The sequence below is a fragment of the Aquarana catesbeiana genome, linkage group LG02, assembly GCF_042186555.1.
Source record: "Aquarana catesbeiana isolate 2022-GZ linkage group LG02, ASM4218655v1, whole genome shotgun sequence".
Taxonomy (NCBI): Eukaryota; Metazoa; Chordata; class Amphibia; order Anura; family Ranidae; genus Aquarana; species Aquarana catesbeiana.
The window spans coordinates 770,390,745-770,417,788 of NC_133325.1; the positions used below are offsets into that span (position 1 = coordinate 770,390,745).

The 27,044-nt window shown below is 42.6% G+C and overlaps 1 protein-coding gene across 1 annotated transcript in view; it reads left to right on the forward strand.

Annotated features, from left to right (window-relative positions):
- The window catches only part of LOC141129340 (uncharacterized), a 73,010-nt gene extending 56,776 nt beyond the window's left edge, over positions 1-16,234 (forward strand). Inside the window, exons 3-6 of the mRNA XM_073617315.1 lie at positions 1,724-1,780; positions 4,692-4,826; positions 8,682-8,722; positions 14,524-16,234. Of these exons, the coding sequence (XP_073473416.1) occupies positions 1,724-1,780; positions 4,692-4,826; positions 8,682-8,722; positions 14,524-14,784 (494 nt within the window). The 3' untranslated portion in view covers positions 14,785-16,234. The remainder of the gene's footprint in view (positions 1-1,723; positions 1,781-4,691; positions 4,827-8,681; positions 8,723-14,523) is intronic.
- The last annotated feature ends 10,810 nt before the right edge of the window (positions 16,235-27,044 follow it).

Here is a 27,044-nt window from a genome sequence, read left to right on the forward strand (position 1 = left end):
CTATTTAGGTGCTTTATCAATAGGATATTGCCTCAATTGGGTTTTTTTTCCGAGGTAGGGGTGGGTACCATCATCCATATATCATAGAAATAGGTGCCTGGGGTCACCTCAGAAGTGTCTCAATAGGTCGGTAGTCTAATATATCAGTTTTTAAATTATTCTATCTCACCTAAATTCATCATTCAATTCTAAATGTCTGATCTATACTCTTCCTTTCTATCTGATCCCACTATGTCCCCCCCCCCCCCTTTTTTTACTTTCACCCCTCTCCTCTCCTCTCCTTTCCCCTTTCTTCCCCCTTCCCCCCCTTTTTCAAACCCCCATTCCACTCCCTCCCTCACCCCACCCCCCCCCCCAAATTACCCCCTCCCCTCTCTTGCCCTCTCTTCTCACCTTTTCTTTTTTCTCTTGTGTTTACTTGCACTACACAACTTATAGATGATTGTCAGAAGATATACCATACTATCTGTAAACTATATAAATTTAAAATTCAGTGGTCCTAGGTGCTTCCCGTGTATGTCGTGGCGGCAAAAATTGCCTTCGGGTGCCCCTGTTAATGCTGCCACACTACCGCAGTCTCCCCCTGCTCTAGGTAACAGTGCCTATGTATCCCGCTCAGAACTCACATCAATTTTATATGATATTAAAGAAATTTACCTTCATGTTTTGGAATATATATCAATGTCATAAATAATGGTTTATGATTATGATTTATCTCAATAGATGCTTAGGACTGGCTCCTTCTGAAGAAGCAGCAATTGCTGCGAAACTAGTTAAGGACTATCGCCAAGATGCATCATATTCGACACCCAACACTGGGGGTCACTTTCATTTCATTTTTTGTATAATTGTTTGAGGCAGCATAAAAGGCTGTAATTATCAACTGTATCTAACTATTTTGTCAATGTGGTTTTGTCCCACAATGTTTTTATATTCTATATACTATTAAATGTATTTTATATAAAACTTTACATATCCTTGTCTACGTCCTCAATGTACCAAGCTAGTCCAAACTTTTCTCCCTTTTCCCAGGGGCACTTCTGAGGTGACCCCAGGCACCTATTTCTATGATATATGGACGATGGTACCCACCCCTATCCCAGAAAAAAACCCCAATTGAGGCAATATCCTATTGATATAGTACATAGACTGCAAAAGAGGCAGTAGCCCCCTGAAGCTTGGAACTCTCCTTCCTGGGAAAAGACAATCTCTCCGGTTCCAGACTATTTATCAGCTTCCCAGCCACTAACTGGGCACACCTCCCCAGGGATTGGCTAGGCCTTGATCAATATTCAGGCTGGTCTTTAGAATTCTCCTTTCCTAAGCTCTAGAAACTGCTTCTAAAAGCAGGGGGAAGCAATCAAACTCCCAGCCTGTGAAACCCTGAATGGACCAGACAAAACAATCACTGCTCCCTTGATTACAGAAGCAACCAAAACTAAATTTACCCAGCATCCTAACTGGGAGGACACTACATCTGCCTATCAATAAAATCCTGGCAGAGCTTCCAACCCCACTATGCTCTCCCAAAAAAAGCATGATGAGATTAAAGGTAATAAAGGAAACTGGAGCACATGTACATATCTTTTCAGTTAGGAACAAAGCCCAGAACAATGTTGCTTGCAACCTACTATTATAATAAAACAATTACTGAATCATATGAAGTGTTTTTCTGTTTTTGCTCTATGAATAAATCTTCATTCTCTTTTCCATTCCTATATAGATTCCTCTCCATCTACAGCTACAACTGAGCATACAACTGTGAATATGCTGAATTCCAGTAAGTCCTAACTGTTATATATAAGCTTTTTAAAGGCGAATCCAAGAATAAAAAAATGCAATATTTTGCAGCTTACAGTCTTTGGGTGTGTTATCTGCATTTGTTTTATTTTTTTAAGCTAAAAACGTATTCAGGAAATACAGAAAATCTCTGTTGATACTGCCAGAAATGCTGTGCTGCGTTAAACAGGGACAGAGCATTGTCACCCTATAACAGGATGTGCCTGCACAGGGAGCTTCATCGAAGGACTACCAGTTTTTATTTTTAATCAAAGCTTTAAATTGAAAAAAGATCAAAAGTTGCTTTTGAAATAACGTGACCCTGTTATATGTCGTACTGATTGGGTTTACATAAAGTATATTTTACATACAGTATATTTTGGTCTACTTGTAAACCTCAGCATGAGCTGAGCCCCTACAGAATAGATATAATTATGCTGGTGAATGAGATAACATCACGATCAGTGAGGCGTTTGAGGTGCTAAACTCTCAGGAAGGAAGCAGGAGAGACATTGCTCTACTTGAGCTTCTGACCCACCATCATGCAGGAAGAATGTGAATATCCGATCATGGCTCAGTTAAGCCTCATTCACATTGGCGGCTGGGGGGGGGCATTAAAGCGGAGCTTCACCCAAAAGGGGAAGCTCTGCTTGTCTGCCTTCCCCCTCCACTGCCCCATTTGGCACCTTTTGGGGGAGCAGGTACCTGGTTTTGACAGGTACCCGCTCCCACTCCTGATTTAGTTTGCTGTGGAGAGCTGAACCGGTAGTTTGTCCCCCCTCCCTCCACCTCAGCATTCTGGGACAAGTCCTCCTAAACAATGAAAACTGGCATCCTGCCATTCAGAAACCTTTATCCAACATAACCACTCATGGGAATCTTTCCCACCAAATAGTACTCAGCAACAGCCCTGAAGAAGGGGGAGTCTATTCCCCCCGAAACACGTTGGCTTGATACACATGTTGCCAATTTTTACACTGCTCTGGACACTGGGCGCTCCTTTCTTTTTGTCTAATGCCCCGTACACACGATCGGAATTTCCGACAACCAAACCGTGGATTTTTTTCCGAAGGATGTTGGCTCAAACTTGTCTTGTATGCACACGGTCACACAAATGTTGTCTGAAATTCCAAACATCAAGAACATGGTGACGTACAACAGGTACAATGAGCAGAGAAAAAGGAAGTTCAATAGTCAGTTCAATTGCCTTCTGCTTGATTCTGAGCATGTGTGGACTTGTGCGTCGGACTTGTGTACACACGATCGGACTTTCCTTTGTTGTCGGAAAATTTGAGAACCTGCTCTCAAACATTTGTGTACGGAAATTCCGACAGCAAATGTCCGATGGAGCATACACATGGTCGGACTTTCCGACAACAAGCTCACATCGAACATTTCCCGTCGGAAATTCCAATCATGTGTACGGGGGATTAGACTTCACAGATCCAAGAAGACTGCGGGACATTCACAAAGCGCAGTAGGAAACCAGCTGGGAAGCTGTAAGGCTTCCCTTAGTCAAGATGGCAGCGCCAGCACCCGATAGCCGATTGAAGAATCGGCTCAGGTGAGGACACGCTGAATTCCTGGACAGGTAAGTGCCCTAATATTAAAAGTCAGCAGCTACAGTATTTGTAGCTGCTGACTTCTATTTTTTTGAGGGGGAGCCTGGAGCTTCTCTTTAAGAACAGGTGGGTAAGCTGCAGGATTATCGCCCCTGACCACCCACCTAAAGACTACTATACGGCTGGAGGATGCTGTTCATCTGTGCGGCCATGATGCTTTGTGTCATGGCCGCAGGAGATTGAATGCAGCATGTAGATTTGATGGGTGGCACCACCTGTCAAACCTGCCCATTCAAGCCAATGTGGCCATGCTGCAAGTGAGCCAAATGCTCAGCTCGTGGGGCATTAGTCCCATAAAAATTGCCTTTAGGCAAACAAAGATCCAAAAAGAAACAGGCATTCAGGATGTGGCAGGATCACCTCCTGAACACCTGACAGCGCACTAAAAATAAAGAATCCACCGCAGATCACTTTTCAAAGGAAGAACAAGTTCGAATGTAGCCTTAGCCCCGGTTCACACAGGGGCAGCACGACTTGCAGGTCGCCTCACCGAGGCGACCTGCACACGACTTCAATGGCGACTTGCAAAACGACTTCTGTATAGAAGTCTATGCAAGTCGCCTTAAGTCGCCCCCAAAGTAGTACAGGAACCTTTTTCTAAGTCGGAGCGAGGTTCCCATTTAAGCGAGGTTCCCATTTAAAAAAAAAAAAACTTAAAAGTCAGCAGCTACAAATACTGCAGCTGCTGACTTTTAATCGGACACTTACCTGTTCCAGGGTCCAGCGATGCGGGGGACTGAAGCCCTGCTCGTCCCCCCCTCCGCTCGGCGGCGCTGTGGCTTCACAGCCGAGCACCCACTGCTCGTGCGTGAGCCATGCCGCGCGCCGTCACTGGCCCCGCAATCATCTAGGACCGGTCTTGTGTCCCAGATGGTTGACAAAAGGGAGGGTGGAGAGGCGATCTCCCTTCCTGCGCAGAGGGAAGTGACGTCAGGAGCCCAGGCACTGAAGAAGGCAGACTACGAGGGACCCCCTAGCAACAGGCATTTAGAGGTGAGTAAAAAAAAAAAAATTCTCCACATTTTTTTTTTTTTTTAAGCACATTACTATTTTTTTTTTTTTTTTTTTTTTTTGGGGGGGTGGAACTTTAATAATGGATTGGATAAATCCGTATGTAAAGTGTAATGGGCGTGGCTTAGCTAAATAGGCAAGACTTTAGTGAAGTGTGGGTGTGGTTAGGTCTGAAAAGAGGCAGCTATGACCTAATAACAAATACTGCGCTTAGAGACAGACATTGAAAATCTTTGGAAATATTTCAATTCTCCGATCTTTTCTTTTTCCATAATACAGACTCAACATCAATACCAGCCAATTCGACAAAGGAACAGCTTAAAATCGTGGTGTATTTTATGGCATCTGCGGGAGGAGTTTGTCTCATGATTATCATTATCAGTCTTCTTGTTTTTTGCCAACGAATAAGACGGGGTAAGTTGTTAATGAGTACTCCTCTAGTATGGTGAAGAGAGACCATTGCCAAGAGGCTTATGAGATAAAGACTACTGAACGTAATTTACTAATTTGTTACTATAAAAGAGTGTTAATCACATAAAATTGACTTATTCATAAATGTCATGTCAAGTCATGCTGGGATGGATAAATAACTAGAATTGCTGATGAAAACTTTACCCCAAGCTGATCAAAATCTTAGGCATTAGATCATGTGATACACTATACTGTCTATATTCTCAAAAGTATTGGGGCGCCTGCCTTTACACGCACATTTACACGCATGCCAGTCTTAGTCTGTAGGGTTCAATATTGAGTTGGCCCACTCTTTGCAACTATAACAGCTTCAACTCTTCTCGGAAGTCTGTCAACAAGGTTTAGGAGTGTGTTTATGGGAATGTTTGACCATTCCTCCAGAATCCCATTTGTGAGGTCAGGCACTGATGTTGGATGAGAAGTCTGGCTTGCAGTCTAAGCTCTAATTCATCCCAAAGGTGTTCTACAGATGTTAGGAATATGTGCAGGCCAGTCAAGTTCCTCCACCCCAAACTCGCTCATCCATGTCTTTATGGACCTTGCTTTGTGCACCTGTCCAAATCATTTGGTGGAGGGGGGGGGGGGAATTATGGTGTGGGGTTGTTTTTCAGGGGTTGGGCTTGGCCCCTTTGTTCCAGTGAAGGGAACTCTTAAGGCATCAGCATACCAAGACATTTTGGACAATTTCATGCTCCCAACTTTGTGGGAACAGTTTGGGGATGGCCCCTTCCTGTTTCAACATGAGCAAGGTCCATAAAGACATGGATGAGCGAGTTTGGGGAGGAGGAACTTGACTGACCTGCAGAGTCCTGACCTCAATTTGATAGAACATCTTTGGGATGAATTCGAGCGGAGACTGCGAGCCAGGACAACATCAGTGCCTGACCTCACAAAAGCGCTTCTGAAGAATGGTCAAACATTCCCATAGACACACTCCTAAACCTTGTGGCCAGCCTTTCCAGAAGAGTTGAAGCTGTTATAGCTGTAAAGGGTGGGCCAACTCAATAATGAACCCTACGGACTAAGACTGGGAGTGCCATTAAAGTTCATGTGCCGGTTAAGGCAGGCGTCCCAATACTTTTGACAATATAGTGTATGTACAAAAGCAGATGATGATCAAATCTGTTTCCCTCCCTTCAACAAAGACCATGTAATCTAATCCCTACCCTATCGGTGACATGACTAGCACTGTAAAGAGCCAGGAGGTATGTACTGTATTTATTGCCTTCTGTTACACTATGCCAGGGGTCTTCAAAATCTCTAAACAAAGGGCCAGTTTATGGTCCTTCTGATTTTAGGGGGCCTGAATGTAGCCACAGGGAGTAGAAAAGGTCCCAGTATCACTTTTATCTGAAAGCCGACCGCCCGCTGAAGAAGAAGATACCGGGGTTATGGTAGCTAGCTGCTGCCATAACAACGATATTCCTCTTCAAAGTGCAGACTTATAACGATGACGGGCGGTCCGTAAGTGGTTAAAAAGGTGGGGGTATATATGGACAGGGCAAATGGGGTGGAGTCAGAAGTGGAGCCAGGGGGGCCTGGGCTGTGATGATGTCAGTCCTGTGTGTGGACAAGGGAGTCACATCAGCACAGAAGAGAGCCATGCCATAAATGTACACTGAATGTCTCAGTATACATAAATCTTGACCGGCATGTAGAAGCAGTTATGGCAGAAGAAACCAATAGGGTCAAAAAATCCTGCTTGTCCATGTCTCTTTTTTTGTAAGTTTAACTACTTGCCTACCGGGCACTTTTACCCCCTTCCACCAGGCCAATATTCAGCTTTCAGCGCTGTCACACTTTGAATGACAATTGCGCGGTCATACAACACTGTACCCATATGAATTTTTTTATCATTTTTTTTCACACAGAGCTTTCTTTTGGTGGTATTTGATCATCTCTGGGGTTTTTTATTTTTTGCTAAACAAATGAAAAAAAAAAAAAATTTAGAAAAAAAACCCAAACCTTTTTTCATAGTTTGTTATAAAATTTTGCAAACAGTTAATGCTGTTGAGGCTGCACTGATGGGCACTGATGAGGCTGCACTGATGGGCACTGATGAGGCGGCACTGATGGGCACTAATGAGGCGACACTGATGAGGCTGCACTGGTGGGCACTGATGAGGCTGCACTGATGGGCACTGATGAGGCGGCACTGACGATGCTGCACTGGTGGGCACTGATGAGGCTGCACTGGTGGGCACTGATGAGGCGGCACTGGTGGGCACTGATGAGGCTGCATTGATAGGTGGTACTGATGGGTACTGATAGGTGGCTCTGATGGGCACTGATAGGTGGCACTGATGGGCACTGATAGGTGGCACTGATAGGCGGCACTGATAGGTGGCACTGATGAACACTAATAGGTAGCACTGATGGGCACTGATAGGCAGCACTGGTGGGAACTGTTGGGACTGCACTGATAATCAGTGCCCTGATAATCAGTGTAGAGGTTCCTTTAACAGAAGCCGGTTATCAGCTCTCCTCTCCTCATGCTGTCAGTGAGGAAAAGAGTGCCGGTAACCGGCTTCTGTTCACATCGTGATCAACTGTCATTGGACACAGCTGATCATGTGGTAAAGGGCCACTGTGATTGGCCCCTTACCCCGATCTGTGATCAGCTGAGTCCCGGCAAAGTAAGCCCACGCTGTAGCCATCATTTGGCTATAGCAGGGGCGGGAAGTAGTTAAAGGATATGTAAGCCCAGCCTTTCATATTCCTGGTATGTGACTGCTGTATCATGCACTCATATGAGAAAGTATCCTGCTCTCTTCGTATTGCTTCCTTTATGTGAAATCCCTGGTGTACCTGCCAGTCCCTCTGCTTTCCTATTAAAAACTGACCATATTAGTCATGAGAGCACAGCATGGTCAGTTCTCTGGCTCTCATCCAATAATCAGACTTCTGCTGACAACCCCCGCCCCCTTGCACAGCCATTCACCGGAAAGCTCAGCAGTGTGCTGCTGTTTCTCCTCCCCCAAATCTTATTCAGCTGAAAACAGAAGGAATGTGATCACTTATAGAAAAGGGGAAAAAGATGTTTATAATGTTTTTTTTTTTTTATATCTATACACAAATGTTTTCCTTTTGTTTTCTATTTTAAACTGAATAGGTTGTTTTACAAGGTCAGGGATTACAATCACTTTAATTCTGCTTTAAAGTGTTACTAAACCTAAAAAGGTTTTTTTTACCTTAATGCATTGTTTGCATTAAGGTAAAGAAAAAAGTTTTCAATTTCCCTGTGTAAAGGGGGGGGGGGGGGGGGGGGGAGATCAGCGCTGTGCATGGCTGCATCTCTTCTCCCCTTCCTCTTCACACAGCATTCGAGTAGCAGCAGGAGCCATTGGTTCTTGCTGCTGTCAATCAAATGCAGTGAAGAGGAAGTGGGGGTGGGCACAAGTCCCGCTGTGTAAGTCTATGGAGCGCGGCTGCGTAGACACATAGGTCGGTAGCGAGTACGCACTGCATGTCCCCAAAGAAAAAGGCTTGCAATGGGGACAGAAAAAGAAGAGGAGGAGCCAAGATTGCCACTGGGGACCCTAGAAGAGGAGGATCGGGGCCACTCTGTGCAATACCACTGCACAGAGCAGGTAAGTATAACATGTTTGTTATTTTAATTAAAAAAAATTTTTAAAAATCTCACTTTAGTAACACTTTAAATAACACTGTAGTGTGTTGACTATCTATTTGTGTATGTGTAGTAAACTCTTCTACTTATTATAATATGTTTGTTTTGTTTTTGTTTTTTTTTTTCCATTTTATTATTTTTGTTTTAACAATTTCCCCCTCTGCTTCCAGGAAAACACAGATCTTCTAAAGGCCCAGAAACAACAGAAGAGGTACGGCATATATTGCCCCATTGATATTATGTCCAAGCTATAATGATATCCACTATGCAAATCCTTCTGTAATTTCCAAGTAATCCTAGACTATATACGTACTTGTAAGACAGAAAAAGTGGCGCTAAATGGCGGTGTAGCCCCTAGCTAAAGTGCAAAGTGATAATCTAGTGTTCCACCAAATAATATGTGTACATCAAACAAAATGAATGAAAATAATCATGGAAAATCTCATCAGTGTGAGAAAGTGAACATTATAAATCCCTATACAGATGTATCAAATGCACAGCAATATATATAATATGAAAAGCATGAACTCTAAACAATAGTCCATAAATATTCCCAAGACAGGACACCGTGCAGGAAAGGTGAGGTCTCTGGAAAATAATCCACCAAATCAATCAGTGTTAGTGACTCCTCTCCCCTTGAATTCACCACTCACCAGCTCCACATGCCTCACACTCTCGTGTTTTGGCAAAAAGGCATAAGTGTAGGGTTGGTCAATGAAGGGTCCAAGGATCCAGATTCTTTAATGATCCAAGTATTACCTCAATTCATAAAAAAGAACTCAAGATAGTGTGATACCGTAAAAAATGTGTAAAATTTATTCAACTAAAACTTCAATCATTGCACTCACATGAACAACTCTTGATTCAAGCCAAACTGACACTGCAAAGCATTTCCAAATCAAACCAAATCCTCCTCTGTGAAACGCCCAGCACCACTGTAAAGCTGAAGGTCACGGCGGACCTCAAGAAGCAGCGATGTGTAAGTTCTCACCCCTCTCCGCTGACAATCTAAAGATGTGGATCACCAGCTGGCGACACAGCCCGAGGGGCAGTTCCTCTGAAGCGTTTTGAAGGCTCCCGCCGATGCACGGAGATCCACAGCAAAGTCCCGTCCGTCGCTACTGACTAGTAATAGGTGCCGTACAGCCACGCCCCGACATGTTTCGTCATATCAGACTTCCTCATGGGATATCCAATCTAAAGGTTGATACAAATGAATACAAACTGACAGTGTTCTGGTAATAAAACGATACACTCCTGCAGTACAGGACCTTTTACCATACTGTAGGTTCACACTTGTGCATGTTCACGAGCTTTCCAGGGTAAGAATCTCAGGGTTAAAAAAATAAATGGAGGAATACGATATACAACAACCTCATCAAGCTATTCGGTTCTGTGACTATTCCTTTTTTTTTTTTTTAATGGGATTGAGTGAGCCTAAAAGTCATAAATAATTTTTTAAGGCTGGGTCCACACCTATGCGAATTGGGTGCGGGATTCACCGCATCCAATTCGCATAGCAGGAGACTGTGACAGGCTCTCTATGGAGCTCTCTATGGAGCCGGTTTGCATATCTCCGGAGCAGCTGCGGAGCGCACTTTGGCTCTTTTTCAGAGCCGAATTCAGGCAAAGATTCTGCCCTGAAACGGAAAACAGGGAAGCACAGCGTTGCTGTGTGATCTGCGGCCGGTTTAGGTGTGAACCGAGCCTTAAAGATTTGAATAGGAAGGTGAAGGGTTAGAACACTGGTTAAGTTTTGTGTGCCCCCACATGGAGAGATTAACCCTCTCGGTTTTGTCCTGGTGATTATTGTCACTGGATAAAAAATTATATAAAAATCTAAATTTTACAGTGTTTACTGGAACAGGAAATTTACCAATGGGAGGGGGTTGTTGGCATCAGTTCCAGTTGAAATTGTATAAAGCAGTGGTCTCCAAACTGCACCCCAGGGGCCAGATGCTGCCCTTTGCTTGCCTTTATTCGGCCCTTGGGGCATTATTCCTCCCACTGATATCAACAATGGGACACTATTTCTCCCACTGATATGAGACACTATTCTGCCCAATGACACCAACAAAGGGGCACTATTCCTCCCACTAACACCAACAATGGGGCACTATTCCTCCTACTGGCACCAACAATGGGGTACTATTCCTCCCACTGACACGAACATTGAGGCACTATTCCTCCCACTGACACCAACAATGGGCCCTATTCCTCCACTGGCACAAAGGGGCACTATTCCTCCCACTGACACCAACAATAGGGCACTATTCCTCCCACTAACACCAACAAATGGGCACTATTCCTCCCATTGATATGAGACACTATTCTGCCCACTGGCATCAACAACAGGGCACTATTCCTCCCACTGGCACCAACATTGGGGCACTATTCCTCCCACTGGCACCAACAAAAGGGCACTATTCCTCCCATTAATATGAGACACTATTCTGCCCACTGACATCAACAACAGGGCACTATTCCTCCCAATTGGCACCAACAAAGGGGCACTATTCCGCCCACTGAAACCAATATTGGGGCACTATTCCTCCCACTAATACCAAAGATGGGGCACTGTTTACTCCCACTGATGCCAGAAAAAAATTCTATTCCTGCTGGCCACAGTCCAGCTACCCTAAAGTTAGGATAGTAAGTTGACCCTTTGTTTAGAAAATTTGGAGACCCCTGGTATAAAGGGAAATTCCCCTTACTTTATAGTCTTTTGTGTCTCCGGGAAAGAAAGTGAAGGGAAATTTCCCCAATAGTAGAAAAAAAAAAAAAAAAAGAGGCTAACACATACACTAAATAGACCCAGTCATAAGAGAATGGTGTGGTGAATTGGCTGATGGCACCACCAAAGCATAGGTCCAATCCAAGATCTCATCAGCTCATCATATTTAGATAGATACACAAACAGGACACTTTACTGTCACCAACAGAAGGAAGCGACATCTCTGGGCCACTAGGGGCCTCTTCCAATCGTCACTGTTGACTGAGGTAGAGGCCCCTAATGGCATAGAAATGTTGTTTCCTTCTGTTGGTGACACTAAAGTGTCCTGTTTGCTTATCTGAATGTGGTGTGCTGGTGATATCTTGGATTGATCTCCCCAATTGGACCAAAACAGCAAAAAGAGGCACACTAGCGTTTTTTTATAAGCTCAAAAAATGCTAGAAAAAAAAACGCTAAATGAAAAACGCTAAAAATAGTGTTTTTGTGGCAGCTTGTAGTAGCATTTTAGTGGCTTTTAGGAGCGTTTTATTCGTTTTATAAGTCTGAAAAAAGCTGTTAAGAGCATTTTTGTAGGGTTTAGGGGAGTTTAGCGTTTTTTTTTTTTTATGAAGGGAAAACGCTCCCAAAAACTCTACAAAAATTTTTTTTTCCTGATCCTAAACGCGGAAGCTTGAAAAACTCTTCTAGCATAAAATAGTGTGCATAGACACATGCATAGACATATATGTGGCAATGCAGGTGGGTCTTAAGGTATAAGTTCACTGTTTAACAGAAAATATTAAATGCACATTTTTTTTGCAGGTAAAAAAAAAAGGGCATTTTCTATTTTTATGTCTTTAGGAGCCTGGAAAACATTGCACCAGTGATCAGCAGATCACTGCTGCATTGCAGGTCTCCTGCAGATCTGTATGCCCGTACATCGTACATCGTAGGGGCAGGCAGTTTTACACTGACAGGAAGAATCAATAAATGACCACAGCGCTCAGCAGCGCCGTGGTAGTTAATTGAGAACTACAAGCTGACAGACGCAAAGGCTGTCGGTAGTTGTAGTCCATTCATTCACAGAATTCTAAATGAATGATGCAGCCGGGCGGGTGGAGCCCAGCACGGCTGCATTTTCTTTAGGTTGTGGCAGCGAGTGGGGAGAGGAGATCCCCTGCTCGCTGCAAAAAAAGGGGATCAGGGGGCAGATACATTTGTAACATGTTACATTTTGCATCCTTAATATGGGTGTAACATGTTGCAAAAGGTGAACCTTTAACCTCCAGGCACAACATAGGTATCACTGTCTTGTTCTGATGTGCACTCTATCGGCACTCACAGAACTGATACCATTGGGTCACCTGCTAATGACCAGGAGAACAGGTTCCCAATGACATCAGCACTGTTCAGACAATCACAGTGCTGCATGATTAGCAGCCTCTCCTACCGGCCTCGGGTGTCACTGTCAGAAACCATGAAATCAGACCGAGACAGAAGTACAGTTAAATCACACTTGTTTAATAATAAAAAATAAATAGAACAAACGTAGTCAAAACATAGCCAGAGTTCAGGAACCGGAACAGATAGTCAGACAAGCCAAATATCAGGGAGCCGGAGATGAGCGTAGTAAAACAGCAAGCAGGATCAGGAGCCAGGAGGGATGTCAGCCAAGCAAGTCTTTTAACAGGAATGCAGGAGAGCGTCTCTGTGATGTTGACTAAGGTGAAGGCAGAAATCCGCTGGGCTGGACGGCTTAACCACTTAAGGACCAGCCTCTTTTTGGATTTTAGGTGTTTGCATGTTTAAAACAGGTTTTTTTGCTAGAAAATAACTTAGAACCCTCAAACATTATATATTGTTTTTTTTTTTTAACATCCTAGTGAATAAAATGGCGGTCATTGCAATACTTTTTTTTGCACCGTATTTGCGCAGCGGTCTTCTAAGCGCACTTTTTTTGGAAAAAATTCACTTTTTTGAATAAAAAAAATAAGACAACAGTAAAGTTAGCCCAATTTTTTTAATATTGTGAAATATAATGTTATGCCAAGTAAACTGATACCCAACATGTCACGCTTCAAAATTGCGCCCGCTCGTGGAATGGCGTCAAACTTATACCCTTAAAAATCCCCATAGGAGACGTTTAAAAAATTCTGCAGGTTGCATGTTTTGCGTTACAGAGGAGGTCTAGGACTAGAATTATTGCTCTCGCTCTACTAGTCGCAGCAATACCTCACATGTGTGGTTTGACCACCATTTTCATATGCGGGCGCTACTCACGTATGCGTTTGCTTCTGCGCGCGAGCTCGTCGGGACAGGGCGCTTTAAAATTTTTTTTTTTTCCTATTTATTTTACTTTATTTTAATTATTTTTTCACTGTTTTTTTTTTTTTTTTAATTTGGATCACTTTTATTCCTATTACAAGGAATGTAAACATCCCTTGTAATAGAAAAAAGTATGACAGGTCCTCTTAAATATGAGATCTGGGGTCAAAAAGTCCTTAGATCTCATATTTACACTAAAATGCAAAAAAAAAAAAAAAAATGCAAAAAAAAAAAAAAAGACAAAAAAAAATGCCTTTAAGACATATGGGCGGAGCTGACATTATGACGTCGCTTCCGCCGTCCTATGGTATGGAGACGGGTGGGCGCCATCTTAGCCTCTCTCGTCTCCAGACCGAGGAAGTGACAGGTCCCGATCTCCTCCGCCGCTACCGACGACTCAGGTAAGAGGCAGAGGGCGCGGGAGAGCGGCGGGAGGGGGGTGGCACCTCTCCCGCCGCCGATAACGGTGATCTTATGGCGAATCCGCCGCGGAGACCACCATTATCGGAAACATGACCGACTCCTGTAAAGATGGATACCTCGGTTGTGGCAGCAGCTGCTGCCGTTACTGAGACATCCCTCTTCAAAGTGCCGACGTATATGTACAGGAGCCGGTCGGTAAGTTGTTAAGTAGGCAGGACTGACGAGCAGGATATCATTAACAGCTGAGTAACTGTGGAGAGATAGGAGCTGGCAATTAGCCAACAGCTGAGCAGCCAGCTCAGAGAAAGAAGGGCTGAGCCCAGCCCCGACAGCCAGCCCCTCTTGCCTGGCTCCTGCAAGCATAAATGGCATGGCAAGTGCTCTTCAACTAATTTAAATTATTGTGCAGTATGGCCAAAATATTCAGATTGCCAGCCAATTTATAACATTACCTCTCAAACCACAACTCACACACACACATGCAGTAAATATGTATTTATGTATTCTAACAACACTTTTTTAAAAATACATTGTATGTTTTTTTTTTTCAGGTAGAGTTTATAGCTACATCAGTAGGTCATGAGAACTGCTTGGAGCGTGTCAAGCCTTCATGTCCACCAGAAGATGAGTTCACTACAGTGCCCACCGAAACCACCTACGACAATGCCCATCTGGGCCGCCGGCCCAGCGTTCCCCTTTCACCAGAAGAAGACTCTATAGTCTACGCCGATTTAAACTATGATGCAAAAAAAGCTTATTTCCAAATTGAAGAAGCAGGTGAAGTTGAGTATGCAACGGTGCGTTTGAACTAGACGAGGAACCTTCCTGTGAACATTAACAATGAAGTTGGACAATGGAAAGCTTGATCTATAGAACTTTATACTGAAGACGTTTTTGTGATCTATTGTGCTCGCTCTTTAAAACTTTTTTAAGGTGACGTCTGAGACTCAAAATCAAGTTAAGAGTAAGATCTCAAAGGATATTATTTAGTAAAAAAAAACTGCTGAGATATTATGAAGGACTTCAGTAAAACTACAGCAACACCGTTTGAAGTAAAAATAAAGTAATTATGACTTTAATGGACCAGTTGAGCTCAATAGTCCAAGGGGTATGACTTGTGTCCAGTTCATCCAAAGACAGCTTTCATCCAAAAGAAAGTATTAGAAATCTCTTCAAGTCTTTCGGGATTCTGTGGAATTACTTACGCACTTCACTTTCTTCAGAGACTTTCAATATGACAAATAACGAATGTAAACTTTTCATAAAATTAAAATTACTTTATTTCATCTATAGGAAAACCATTTAATTGTCTTTATAAACCGAATAACTAAATTTTAACCTTAACGCTTACAAATCACAAATCAAACCCATGCATGTTCTTCTATCATTAGTTAGCAACAATTGGTCTCCCTGAAAAAAGAAAGACTAGTTTAGACTTTCAAAGCTATCAGAGACCTCTAATATTAATGTCCATAGAGATGTGACCTTGTGCACCTCAAAAAGGTATTTTCCACTTTCACTAAATTGATAAAACAAAAAAAAATTTGGAAAATATCGCCTATTGTACTGTATGTGATGACCAAAAGGATTTAAAGTATCATTCATTTTATGTTGAAGAAACTTCAACACCTCCATGTAAATAAGTGCAGTGTGCTCCACCCCTGATGACATTCTCTAGGATGGAACTGCTAGGGTGGAGCTAAGGAAACACTGCTGTCAGACACAATCCATTGGGTCATCCATGTAGGAATTTTAAAGTTCTGATAAAGTTGTTTTAACAGTACCCAGACTATTGGAATCCTCCTCTTTTCTTCATGTGGATAATGGATGGATACACATGGATGGATAGAGTTTACCTTGACAAAGCCATTATGGGAGAATATAGTCTTTCCTGGTATTTCTCATATTGGTGTTCCATGAAAGGATGTTTGGTTTCTGAGTCCAACATGATGTTGCTTTATCAAGCCCATATAGACCTTTTCTATTTGTGAGGTCCAACTATCTGGTGGATCACCTATTTTCTCTGTTGAGTGGAAGAAACATTGTTTTCTATATGTTTTCTATTATTCTCATGGAGATATATACGAGTTATTTCAACATTGAAGTGCTGCATTACTAAGAAGATTCTCTATATATATAGTATATCAATCATATGTGTGCTGCTTATTGTTTGCATACTTGTATTAGCACAGACGTTTGTATTTAATTGTTATTTTATAGTATATTTGTTTTTTAACCCAAGATAAAATAATTAACAATTTGTATTGCCTCAACTGGCTCAGAATTTCTTTTCATAGTGACACAAAGTTGTTTCTGGATGTAGGTCTATATGGGTTGACAGCCTTACCAATTTTGGCATGACCACAAGTAGAGCAGCGATCCCCAACTTTCCCGGTGTTCTGCCGAGAAAGTTCTCCTCGACGGATAAGGACCCCACTGTACTGTGCAGGCACAGCGCTTGCGTAGTACGAGCCGGCGGAAATAGCTGAAGCTAAATAGGTGTAAATCAGCTGTACATGGCGCCTATAACAGTGCCCCTCGCGGGCTCGCTTCGCTCGCCACGCTTCGGGCACGGCCTCGCTTTGCTCGGCACTTTTTTATTCTACCTCTAGGTCCACTTGGATGGTGGGCTTGAACCTGGACTCAGTGCGCAGGCGCTGTCTACAGCTGATTGAAGGTTTTCAGCTTTGGCTATCTTCAGCGGCTCCTTAGTCGTTCGTACTGCGCAAGTGCTGCGCCTGCGCAGTACAGGGGGGTCCTTATCCGCCGGGGGAACTTTCTCGGCAAGACACCGGCACCAGGGACCGCCATTGCTGAAGACCCCGCCCCATCACAGACTGAGAGGGAGCGGTGGTGATGAGGGTGGAGCCTGTCGTGGGTGGTGGTGGTGATGAGGGTGCATCCTGTCACCGTGGGGGGGGAGGGGGGTGCAGCCTGTCATCTGAAGTCAGCTCAGCATGAAGTCCCCCAAGACATGCTGATTCCTCACTTCTATAGACCGTAGCGGTGCATGAGTCTCAAAAGTGGACTATGACATTCCTGTCCATGGCCCAGCTCTCCTCCTTCCCCTTCTCCTTCTTCTCCTCATCTTCTTCCTGAGTGTCGCCGATTTGACCACAGAGAGGGAAGGGAGTAGTGGTGCTGGGAGAAGGGGAGCAGGCCCCCCCTGGTGGTTGGAGGGTGACAGTGCAGGTTGTGCAGGCTCGCTCGGAAGTGGAAACTCCCATTATGAGCCCTTCATGGGATTTAAACAGTTAGAGAGATTCCATCAATAATCAAACTGTCTCTAATTTACCTGAGACCTCCACAGACTCTAGGGAAGAAAGTCTACAAGCTAGCTTCGAATTTTTGGCCTATTTTATTCCTCATCTAATGACAGCTCAGTTGATCTATGCAGGTCCCATTAAAGGGTCAGTCCAGCCAAAAGTGATATTTACATCTTATAGAGCCTTCAAGTTTAAAGTTGACCTAGATATTTTTTCATGTTAAAATGTGAAATGTGAAAATGTTTCAGTGGGGCAGTCTTGAGGTGGTAGTGCACAGGATGTACGGGTTTGACTAATAAAGGTTCCTGGAGGAAGCAATGTGCTGGAGAGCTGCTTTTTGTGTTTGTATTTTCTGTTCAGGCTCCAGGGATTGGCACACATCATGCCCACAGTGGAAGAAATGTGTTTGGGTCTTGGAAGCAATGAGGTTCTGAATTATTGTCTACTTTCCAGATATTTATTATCTTTTACAGAGTTCACAGTGCTTCCCTCTGACAATGCCTTTACCTGCTTTTCTTCCCAGAAGGATGGCATCATCTTTATTCAGACATCATCTAGGGTTGCCATATACTTTCTGGACTAACACAGATCAGCAACTGCTATGGCCTTCCACCTTTTGACTTGCTACAAAGTTGCAGTCTGAGGAAATTTCTTCTCCCTGCAGCGGACCGATGACATCATCTTTGCCTAGACAAAGTCGCTGAACTGGCAACACTGTACTCAATGACATTTTTTATCATTTTGTTTTGAGACAGATAGAGCTTTCTTTTAGTAGAATTGAATCACCACTGGGTTTTTTATTTTTTGCTAAACAATTGAAAAAAAGAACAAACATTTAGAAAAAAATGGATGTGCGCTAATGAGGCTGCGCTGATGGGAACTTATGAGGCAGCACTGATGGGCAATAATAAGGGGGCACTGTGGAGGCTGCATTCATAGGCTGGACTGATGGGCACTGATGAGGCAGCACTGATGAGAACTGATGGCCACTGATAAGGTGCACTGATGGGCACTAATGAGGTGGCACTGATGGGCACTAATGAGGTGGCACTGATGGGCACTAATAGGCAGCACTGATGGGCTCTGATAAGCTGCACTTATAGGCACTGATGATGCTGCACTGATCAACAGGACACTGATGATCAGTGCCCTGATTATCAGTGTAAACAGTGTGCTGACAGCCTTGCCGGTTATCAACACTCCTTTCCTCACACAGGCAAAGCGTGAGGAAAGTACTGCCAATAACTGGCAAGTCTGTTTACATGATATCATTGGTGATTGGACACAGCTGATCACATACTAAAGGGCCTTTAGACTGATTGGCCCTTTACAGTGATAGGTGATCAGCGGTGTCCGAAACGACACAGCGGTCACAGGACGCGCCTGATGCGTGCCCCAGGGGGCGCGTGGGGGGTGTGGTTCTGAGAGGACATTCATGGACGCCCTCCCAGAACAAGAGAGCCGCACTGTAGGCGTCTTTCTACTATAGCATGGTAATGAAGTGGTTAAAGTGTGTGTAAACCCTAACAATAAATTTCCATTATTTGTTCCTTTTTTGGTCTGTATACCATTGAAAGTGTTTTGGGGTGGGTATTGAAAAGCACCTAGTACAAAAATTCAAATCACTTTTTTGAAATGTTTGTTGGTTAAGAACATCAAATACAGTCAACGGGTTCTGAGGAAAAAGGTCCCCCTTAGGGCTTTTCAGGGATTCGGGCATGTTGTACATCAGTGGTTCTCAACCTGGGGGGGGGACCCCGCGGGGGTTGAATGACGATTTGCCAGGGGTCACCAAATTCTGGGCTGTCCCTGAAGCCCGCACCACTCTCCCAGCCTTTTTGCGGCCGCTCAGCAGGGCTGTCCCGGGAGCCTGTGGCCACCAGGCTAGGCTATTCCTGGAGCCCGCGACCGCCCACTCACCCTCTTCACGGCCACCCATTCAGTTCACGGCCTATCTCCTAATTTCAGCATAGGTGTCACTGCTACGAGACACCACAAAGTCGGAGACACAGTGAAGCCAGAGACACAGTGAGTAGCACTACCTGTGATTATAGTTGCCATTAAAAGTCCCCACTACAGTTCTCACATCAGCAGATGACCTCGATCAAGAGCACCTAAGTTGGCTGATCAGAACTCCCCACCAGCACTGCCACTCATCCCATTCCCCCCTACCTCCCCACCAAGGAGTAAGAGAAGGAATAAAAATAGAGAATACATGAAAGGGAGAGGATAAGAGGGTGGGGACAAAGAAAAAGGGAGAGAAAGAATAGGAGAAAGAGCAAGAAAGAGGCTAGAGAGAGGGATGGGATAAAAAAAATAAGAAATTAGGATAGAGAGAGATAAAAGGGAAAGGAGAAGAAAGAAAGGAGAACAAAGAGAAAGAGTGGTACAGTGAGTTAAAGAGACTCAGGGAGCGCTAAATGGGTTAGGGGCGCAAAATTCTTGTCTTGCCTTGGGTGCTGACAACCCGCGCTACGAAAATAATTTTACTGTTAGGGGTCCCCACAACTTGGGAAATTTTATCAAGGGGTCACGGCACTAGAGGGGTTGAGAACCACTGTTGTACATAGTTACATTGGTCCAGCTCCAACAGTGATAGTGATATTGATCTGGGACACTAAATGATGTTCTCGCATCACTGATAATATATTTCAAACAAAACAGTCTAAGTGCTCATGGGATTATTTAGAGGTACAGATACACAAAAGAAACTAAAAATATATATATTTTTTTATAAATTTCAAACAAAAAATGTAAAATAAAATTTTGTTACATCACGCAACCTTTAAAAACACAAGCTGATTTACTGTAGACAACTCATATTTATATTTGCAAATCTTAATCAAAAACACTTTCGGTATTCGGTTTTCACAACGTGGCCATTGAGTATATTTTACGCAATTTTATCTTTTGCAAACAGAGCTGAATGCTGGTAAAATTTTGTATTTCGTATAAAGTTCATGAGCCACCCTGCTGTGCACTTCCTATGTTGATTATACATTTATGATAGGAGTAATATTTTGTCTTTTTACTTTATGCAATCACCTCCACTTTTTAAACCAGAAAAGTAAAACAGTCCTGCAAAAATTAGGACTGCTGAAAACAATGCAATTACCCTCCCCCCTTCCCCCCAACACCACATTTCTGTATCAGGTGATGCTATTGCTGCTTTTCTTTCCTATGTGGTAACCTAAATACCCAACTTGCATCTCTATGACTATTTTTATGCTTTGTTCTTGCTTCCACCTTACTTGTGTGGCTTACCATTTAGCGTTTGTCACAAAGTGGTATATAATATACATGCACTTGTACTTTGTCTCAATGCTTCCAAGAATCAATATTTTCATGCAGAAGCTAGCTGCTTTTTATGACCCCTGAGATGTGCAAAATTCCCAATAATGTACACACTTACAGCAGGTAAAATAAGTATTGAACATGTCACCATTTTTCTAGGTAAATATATTTCTAAAGGTGCTTTTGACATGACATTTTCCCCACATGTCGGTAACAACCCATACAATTCATACATACAAAGATACCAAAACAAATAAGTTCAGAAATGAAGTTATGTGTAATAAATAGGGATGGTCCGAACACCCCCCCCCCCCCCCTTCGGTTCGCACCAGAACATGCGAACAGGCAAAAAATTTGTTCGAACACGCGAACACCGTTAAAGTCTATGGGACATGAACATGAAATATCAAAAGTGATAATTTTAAAGGCTTATATGCATGGCATTGTCTTAAAAAGTGTTTGGGGACCTCAGTCCTGCCCCAGGGGACATGTATCAATGCAAAAAAAAGTTTTAAAAATGGCCGTTTTTTCAGGAGCAGTGATTTTAATAATGCTTAAAGTAAATAATAAATGTGTAATATTCCTTTAAATTTTGTACCTGGGGGGTGTCTATAGTATGCCTGTAAAGTGGCGCATGTTTCCCGTGTTTAAAACAGTCCCTGCACAAAATGACATTTCTAAAGGAAAAAAAGTAATTTAAAACTACTCGCGGCTAGAAGATGGAAGAAGAAGTGGGGAAAGAAGAGGACATTAATAAAGGAATTGTCAAAAACCGTCTATTGTGTTTTTTTAACATTTTTGACACTTTTTTTGTAAATGGTAGGGGTACATTTGTACTCCATTACCAATTCACACAGGGGGGGCGGGATCTGGGGGTCCCTTTGTTAAAGGGGGCTTCCAGATTCCGATAAGCCCCCCCGCCCGCAGACCCCCACAACCACCTGGCAAGGGTTGTTGGGATGAGGCCCTTCTCCCCATCAACATGGGGACAAGGTGCTTTGGGGGGGCTACCCCAAAGCACCCACCCAATGTTGAGGGCATGTGGCCTGGTATGGTTCAGGGGGGGGCGCTCTCTCATCCCCCCCTCTTTTCATGCGGCCTGCCAGGTTGCGTGCTCGGATAAGGGTCTGGTATGGATTTTTGGGGGGTACCCCCACGCCATTTTTTAAAAAAATTTTGGCGCGGGGTTCCCCTTAATATCCATACCAGACCTGAAGGGCCTGGTATGGAATTTGGGGGGGCCCCACGCATTTTTTTTTTAATTTTCGTTCGGGGTTCCCCTGTGGGGGAATCCCATGCAGTTTTTATCAATGAACTTTTATGTGTATTGGCGGACCGACAATTCATTCCATTTTCATTCTGATTTAAATGACTTTTTTTACGAAATTTAAAGGAATATTACACTTTTATTGTTTTACTTTAAGCATTATTAAAATCACTGCTCCCGAAAAAACGGACGTTTTTAAAACTTTTTTTTACATTTTTTTTACATTGATACATGTCCCCTGGGGCAGGACCCAGGTCCCCAAACACTTTTAATGACAATAACTTGCATATTAACCTTTTAAAGGGTGTTCCGTGGCTTTCGAATTTGCCACGAACACCCCAAATTGTTTGCTATTCGGCGAACGGGCGAACAGCCAATGTTCGAGTCGAACTCATGTTCGACCCGAACATAAAGCCCCTCCCAAGTAATAAAATGGAATGACACAGGGAAAGAGTATTAAACACACGAACAGAAATGTATTAAATACGTGGTACAATATCCTTTGTTGGTAATGACAGCTTCAAGACACCTCCTGTATTGAGAAACTAGTTGCGTTGTTTAGAAGTGATTTTGGCCGATTCTTCACATTTTGAAGGTTCCATCGGCCTCTATGAACTCTGATGTTTAGTTCATTCCATAGATTTTTTCCATCATTCTAGCAGGCTTTGTGTTTGGGATCATTGTCTTTCTGAAATGTCCACTCTTGTTTCATCTTCATCATCCTGGTAGATGGCAGCAGATTTTCATCAAGAATGTCTTGGTACATTTTTCCATTCATCCTTCCTTCAATGACATGAAGTTTGTCAGTACAGTATGCTGAAAAACTGCCCCACACCATGATGTTCCCACCTCCAAACTTCACTGTTGGTAGGGGGGTGTTTTTGGGGTGAAGTGCCATTTGTCCTCCAAACATGGTGTGTATTATGGCATCCAAAGAGTTCAATTTTGGTCTCATCTGTGCAGCAAACATTAAATGAGCTTTAACATGTTTTTTCTTCAGCAATGAAGTCTTGCGTGGTGAGCGTGCATACAGGCCATGGCAGTTGAGTGCGTTACTTATTATTTTCTTTGAAACTATTGTACATGCTAATTCCAGGTCTTTCTGAAGCTCTCCATATGTGGTCCTTGGCTCTTGGATAACTCTTCTGATAGTTCTTTTCACTCCTCTGTCAGATATCTTGTGAGGAGCAAGGGATTTTGCAGCTGTGGTGACAGCTGTGCACATGCTCAGTTTTCAGTGAGCATTTCACCTCTATCACATCTGAGTAGCCCATTTGACTATAGAGTCACACATGTGGGTGTATACACATTGGTAAATGACAGCCCACTCCCTCCCTCCTCCTCCATTCCCACTTACCAGCTAAACACAATGGGGGAAGGACATTACATGTAAATTAATGGAGGCTTCACCTCCATCTTATTCTAGGACACAGGCTAGAGGAGCGTGACACAGCCTGTGCCTCACAGAAATCCGCCCACATCCTGTTATTTCCACAAAATAATAAAGATTTAATTTCAAATATATATTTGTATGCCAATTTAAAACAGATTATTGATACTATTTATTTATTTATTTATTTTTACTCTGTAATCTAAAGACTGTTTTTTTTAAATTATTATTTATTTTTAACATGTGACCAGCAGCAGGTGACTAGAAGCTCATCCGGCTTATATTTCCCTGAAGACAGGCTGGAAAAGATCTGTGTCATGTGACAGCTGTATATTGATTAGGAAAAAAGGTACTTAGCTGCAGTAGCGGCCGGTCCATAAGGGCCGCAGGGGCACCGCCACCCTCAAAGTTCATATTCATAGAACGATTTATTTTTAAATAAATGATAATATGACTAACATTTTTTAACATTAGGTTAGTTAAAAAATGTTAATCATATTATAATTTATTTAAGAATAAATCGTCTATTAAATAAATGTCTGTTAGCTCCGTCATTTTTTAACAAGCACGCGATTAGAGCCTGAGGCTCTAATTGGCTTGTTTAACATTGTCCTCGGGGGGGCGCAGAGCACTGCACCCCAGACCCTCCCACATTTGACTTTAGCAATCAAAATTCGCCATCACGTCCCTTTCGGTTTCTCGTCTCAGAAGGTTTGGAACACGAAAGCCGCCACCCACTTTTTTTTTCACACAAATATAGCTTTCTTTTGGTGGTATTTAATCACCACTGGGTTTTTTTATTTTTTTGCGATATACAGTAAGCAAAAAAAAGAGCAAACATTTTGAAAAACAAACACTTTTCTTTAGTTTCTATTGTAACATGGAAAGAAAATGAAAATGTATTTTTTTTTTACACAAAGTTGTCAATTTATATTATATATATATATATTTCTAACACATAGCATGTACATAGCAAAAATAATACCCAAAATACATTCTGCTACTCCTCCTGAATATGGCAATACCACATGTGTGAGACTTTTCACACCCTGGCCACATACAGAGGCCCAACATCCAAGTAGCATCTCAAGGCGTTCTAGGAGCATAAATTACACATAATTTCATGATGACCTATCACACGTTTGAAGGCCCTGGAGCACCAGAACAATGAAAATGAACACAAAATGACCCTGTTTTGGAAAGAAAACATCCCAAGGTATATTCTATGAGGCAATATGAGTCTTTTGAACATGTCATTTTTTTCCACAAGTTTTGAGAAAATGTGGAAAGAAAATGAAAACGTATTTTTTTTTTTTTTTTTTACACAAAGTTGTCAATTTATATGATATTTCTAACACATAGCAAAAATGACACCCCAAAATACATTCTGCTACTCCTCCTGAGTATAGTGATATCACATTGTGAGACTTTTACACAGCCTGGCCACATACAGAGGCCCAACATCCAAGTAGCATCTCCAAGTGTTACTTGGAGCATAAATTACACATATAATTTTCTGACTACCGATCACATTTTTGAAGGCCCTTCATATTTCTAACACATAGCATGTACATACGAATTAACAAAAGATTACCTGTGGTTTTAGTAGTGCAGTGATCCACAGAGGAGAGCATCAGTCAAGGCAGTAGGCAGGGATGTGGTCAGCCACAGCAAAAACAATTGTCCGGGCAGCAGGCAGGAATACTGTCCATAGTTAGTACAGGCAGAGAAACTGTCAGCACAGCCAAAGCATTGGTCCAGGTAGCATGCAGAGATGTGGTTAGCAGCAGCAAACAGAATCGTCCAGGCATAAATACTGTCCATAGTCAGTAGAGGCAGCAGGCAGAGATATGGTCAACACAACCAAAGTATTGGCCCAGCCAGGCAGCAGGAAGAAACATGGTCCATAAAGTCCTGGGTCATTACAGGCAGCGATATGGTCAGCACAGCCAAAGTATTGGTCCAGGCAGCAGGAAGGACCATCAAGCTTAGGGCCAGGGGGACAGGGGTAGAGGCTTCTCCCACCCAAATCTTTTTGAAGCCTCTGAACTACGGACCCTATTCTGGGAACACAGAAAAACAAAAACTTTCTCTACTCAATTCTGAAGCCCCTCACATATGTGAGACTCCTGTGTACTAAAGTAGAAGGGAAAAAGATCAGTCCATGTGACAGGCAAAAAACATGGTTGTTTAACAGGCCGAGGTCGTTGGGAGTCAGAAACATGGTTTAAAACGGCATCCAAAGGCATCATCAGTAAACAGGCCAGGGTCCGTTAACATAGAAGGTAGGTGTGAAATAAGTGCAGCGCTACTCTTACAATCAAATCAAATTGTATATCTATTGCAATACACAAATACTTCAAAATATAAACAAATATGTGAACTTAACACATGTGAATAGTGTAATAACTACACCTCTGTGTATAGATAAACAGTCCAGAAAATACACCACTGTTGCAGTACACAAACACCTCTAAATATAGACAATTATGTGAACTTAACCACATGTGAATAGTGTAATGACTAAACTCTGTGCATAAATAGACAGTCCTGAAAATGCACAACTGAAAAAAGTCCAAAAATCAATGTGACTCAGCAAATAAATGTGGGAATCCTACTGCAGATGTGACTCTTGAGAAGGAACCTTGAGAAGGAAAGATCGCCAGGAAAAAAAAATCACCATAAATAGGAGGAGGCTTACCAGATCAAAATGACTTAGAGAGGCATATACCGCCCAAGTCTCATAGGCTTGTTAGACTCAGTAAACCCAATGGATGTAGCTGGTCCTGGATCCGCAACAGCTGACATCAGAGGTCAGAACATCAATAGGATATGTGAAATGGACCTCAATACTTCATGTAGAATCAGAGGCTGGGTATCACGTGGCATACGTAATGCAATAAGAGAAAAAAGGGCTTGCACAGCGTGATACTGTTTTTAAAAGGTATATTTATTGTAGTATAAAAATAAACACTCACATTTTGAAGGTCGCAAGTAAGCCTAATATGAGAGGATACAGGTACAGGAGCTATGTATATGGGAAGGTCCATCTGATGCGTTTTGACTAGGGACGACTGTTTAAATCAAAACGCGTCGGGTGGACCTTCCCATATACATCGCTCCTGTACCTGCATCCATTCATGTTAAGCTTACTTGCGACCTTCAAAATGTGTTTATTTTTTACTACAATAAATACAATACTACTACAATAAATATACCTTTTAAAAACGGTATCACGCTATGCAAGCCCTTTTTTCTCTTTTATTGCATTACATATGCCACGTGATACCCAGCCTCTGATTCTACATGAAGTATTGGGGTCCATTTCATATATCCTATTGATGTTCTGACCTCTGATGTCAACTGTTGTGGATCCAGGACCAGCTACATCCATTGGGTATACTGAGTCTAACAAGCCTATGCGACTTGGGCGGTATATGCCTCTCTAAGTCATTTTGATCTGGTAAGCCTCCTCCTATTTATGGTGGTGTTTTTTTTTCTGGCTATCTTTCCTTCTCAAGGTTTCTTCTCAAGGGTCACATCTGCGGTTGGATTCCCACATTTATTTTCTGAGTCACATTGATTTTTGGACTTTTTTCAGTTGTGCATTTTCAGGACTGTCTATTTATGCACAGAGTTTAGTCATTACACTATTCACATGTGGTTAAGTTCACATAATTGTCTATATTTAGAGGTGTTTGTGTACTGCAACAGTGGTGCATTTTCAGGACTGTTTATCTATACACAGAGGAGTAGTTATTACACTATTCACATGTGGTTACGTTCACATATTTGTTTATATTTTGAAGTATTTGTGTATTGCAATAGATATACAATTTCATTTGATTGTAAGAG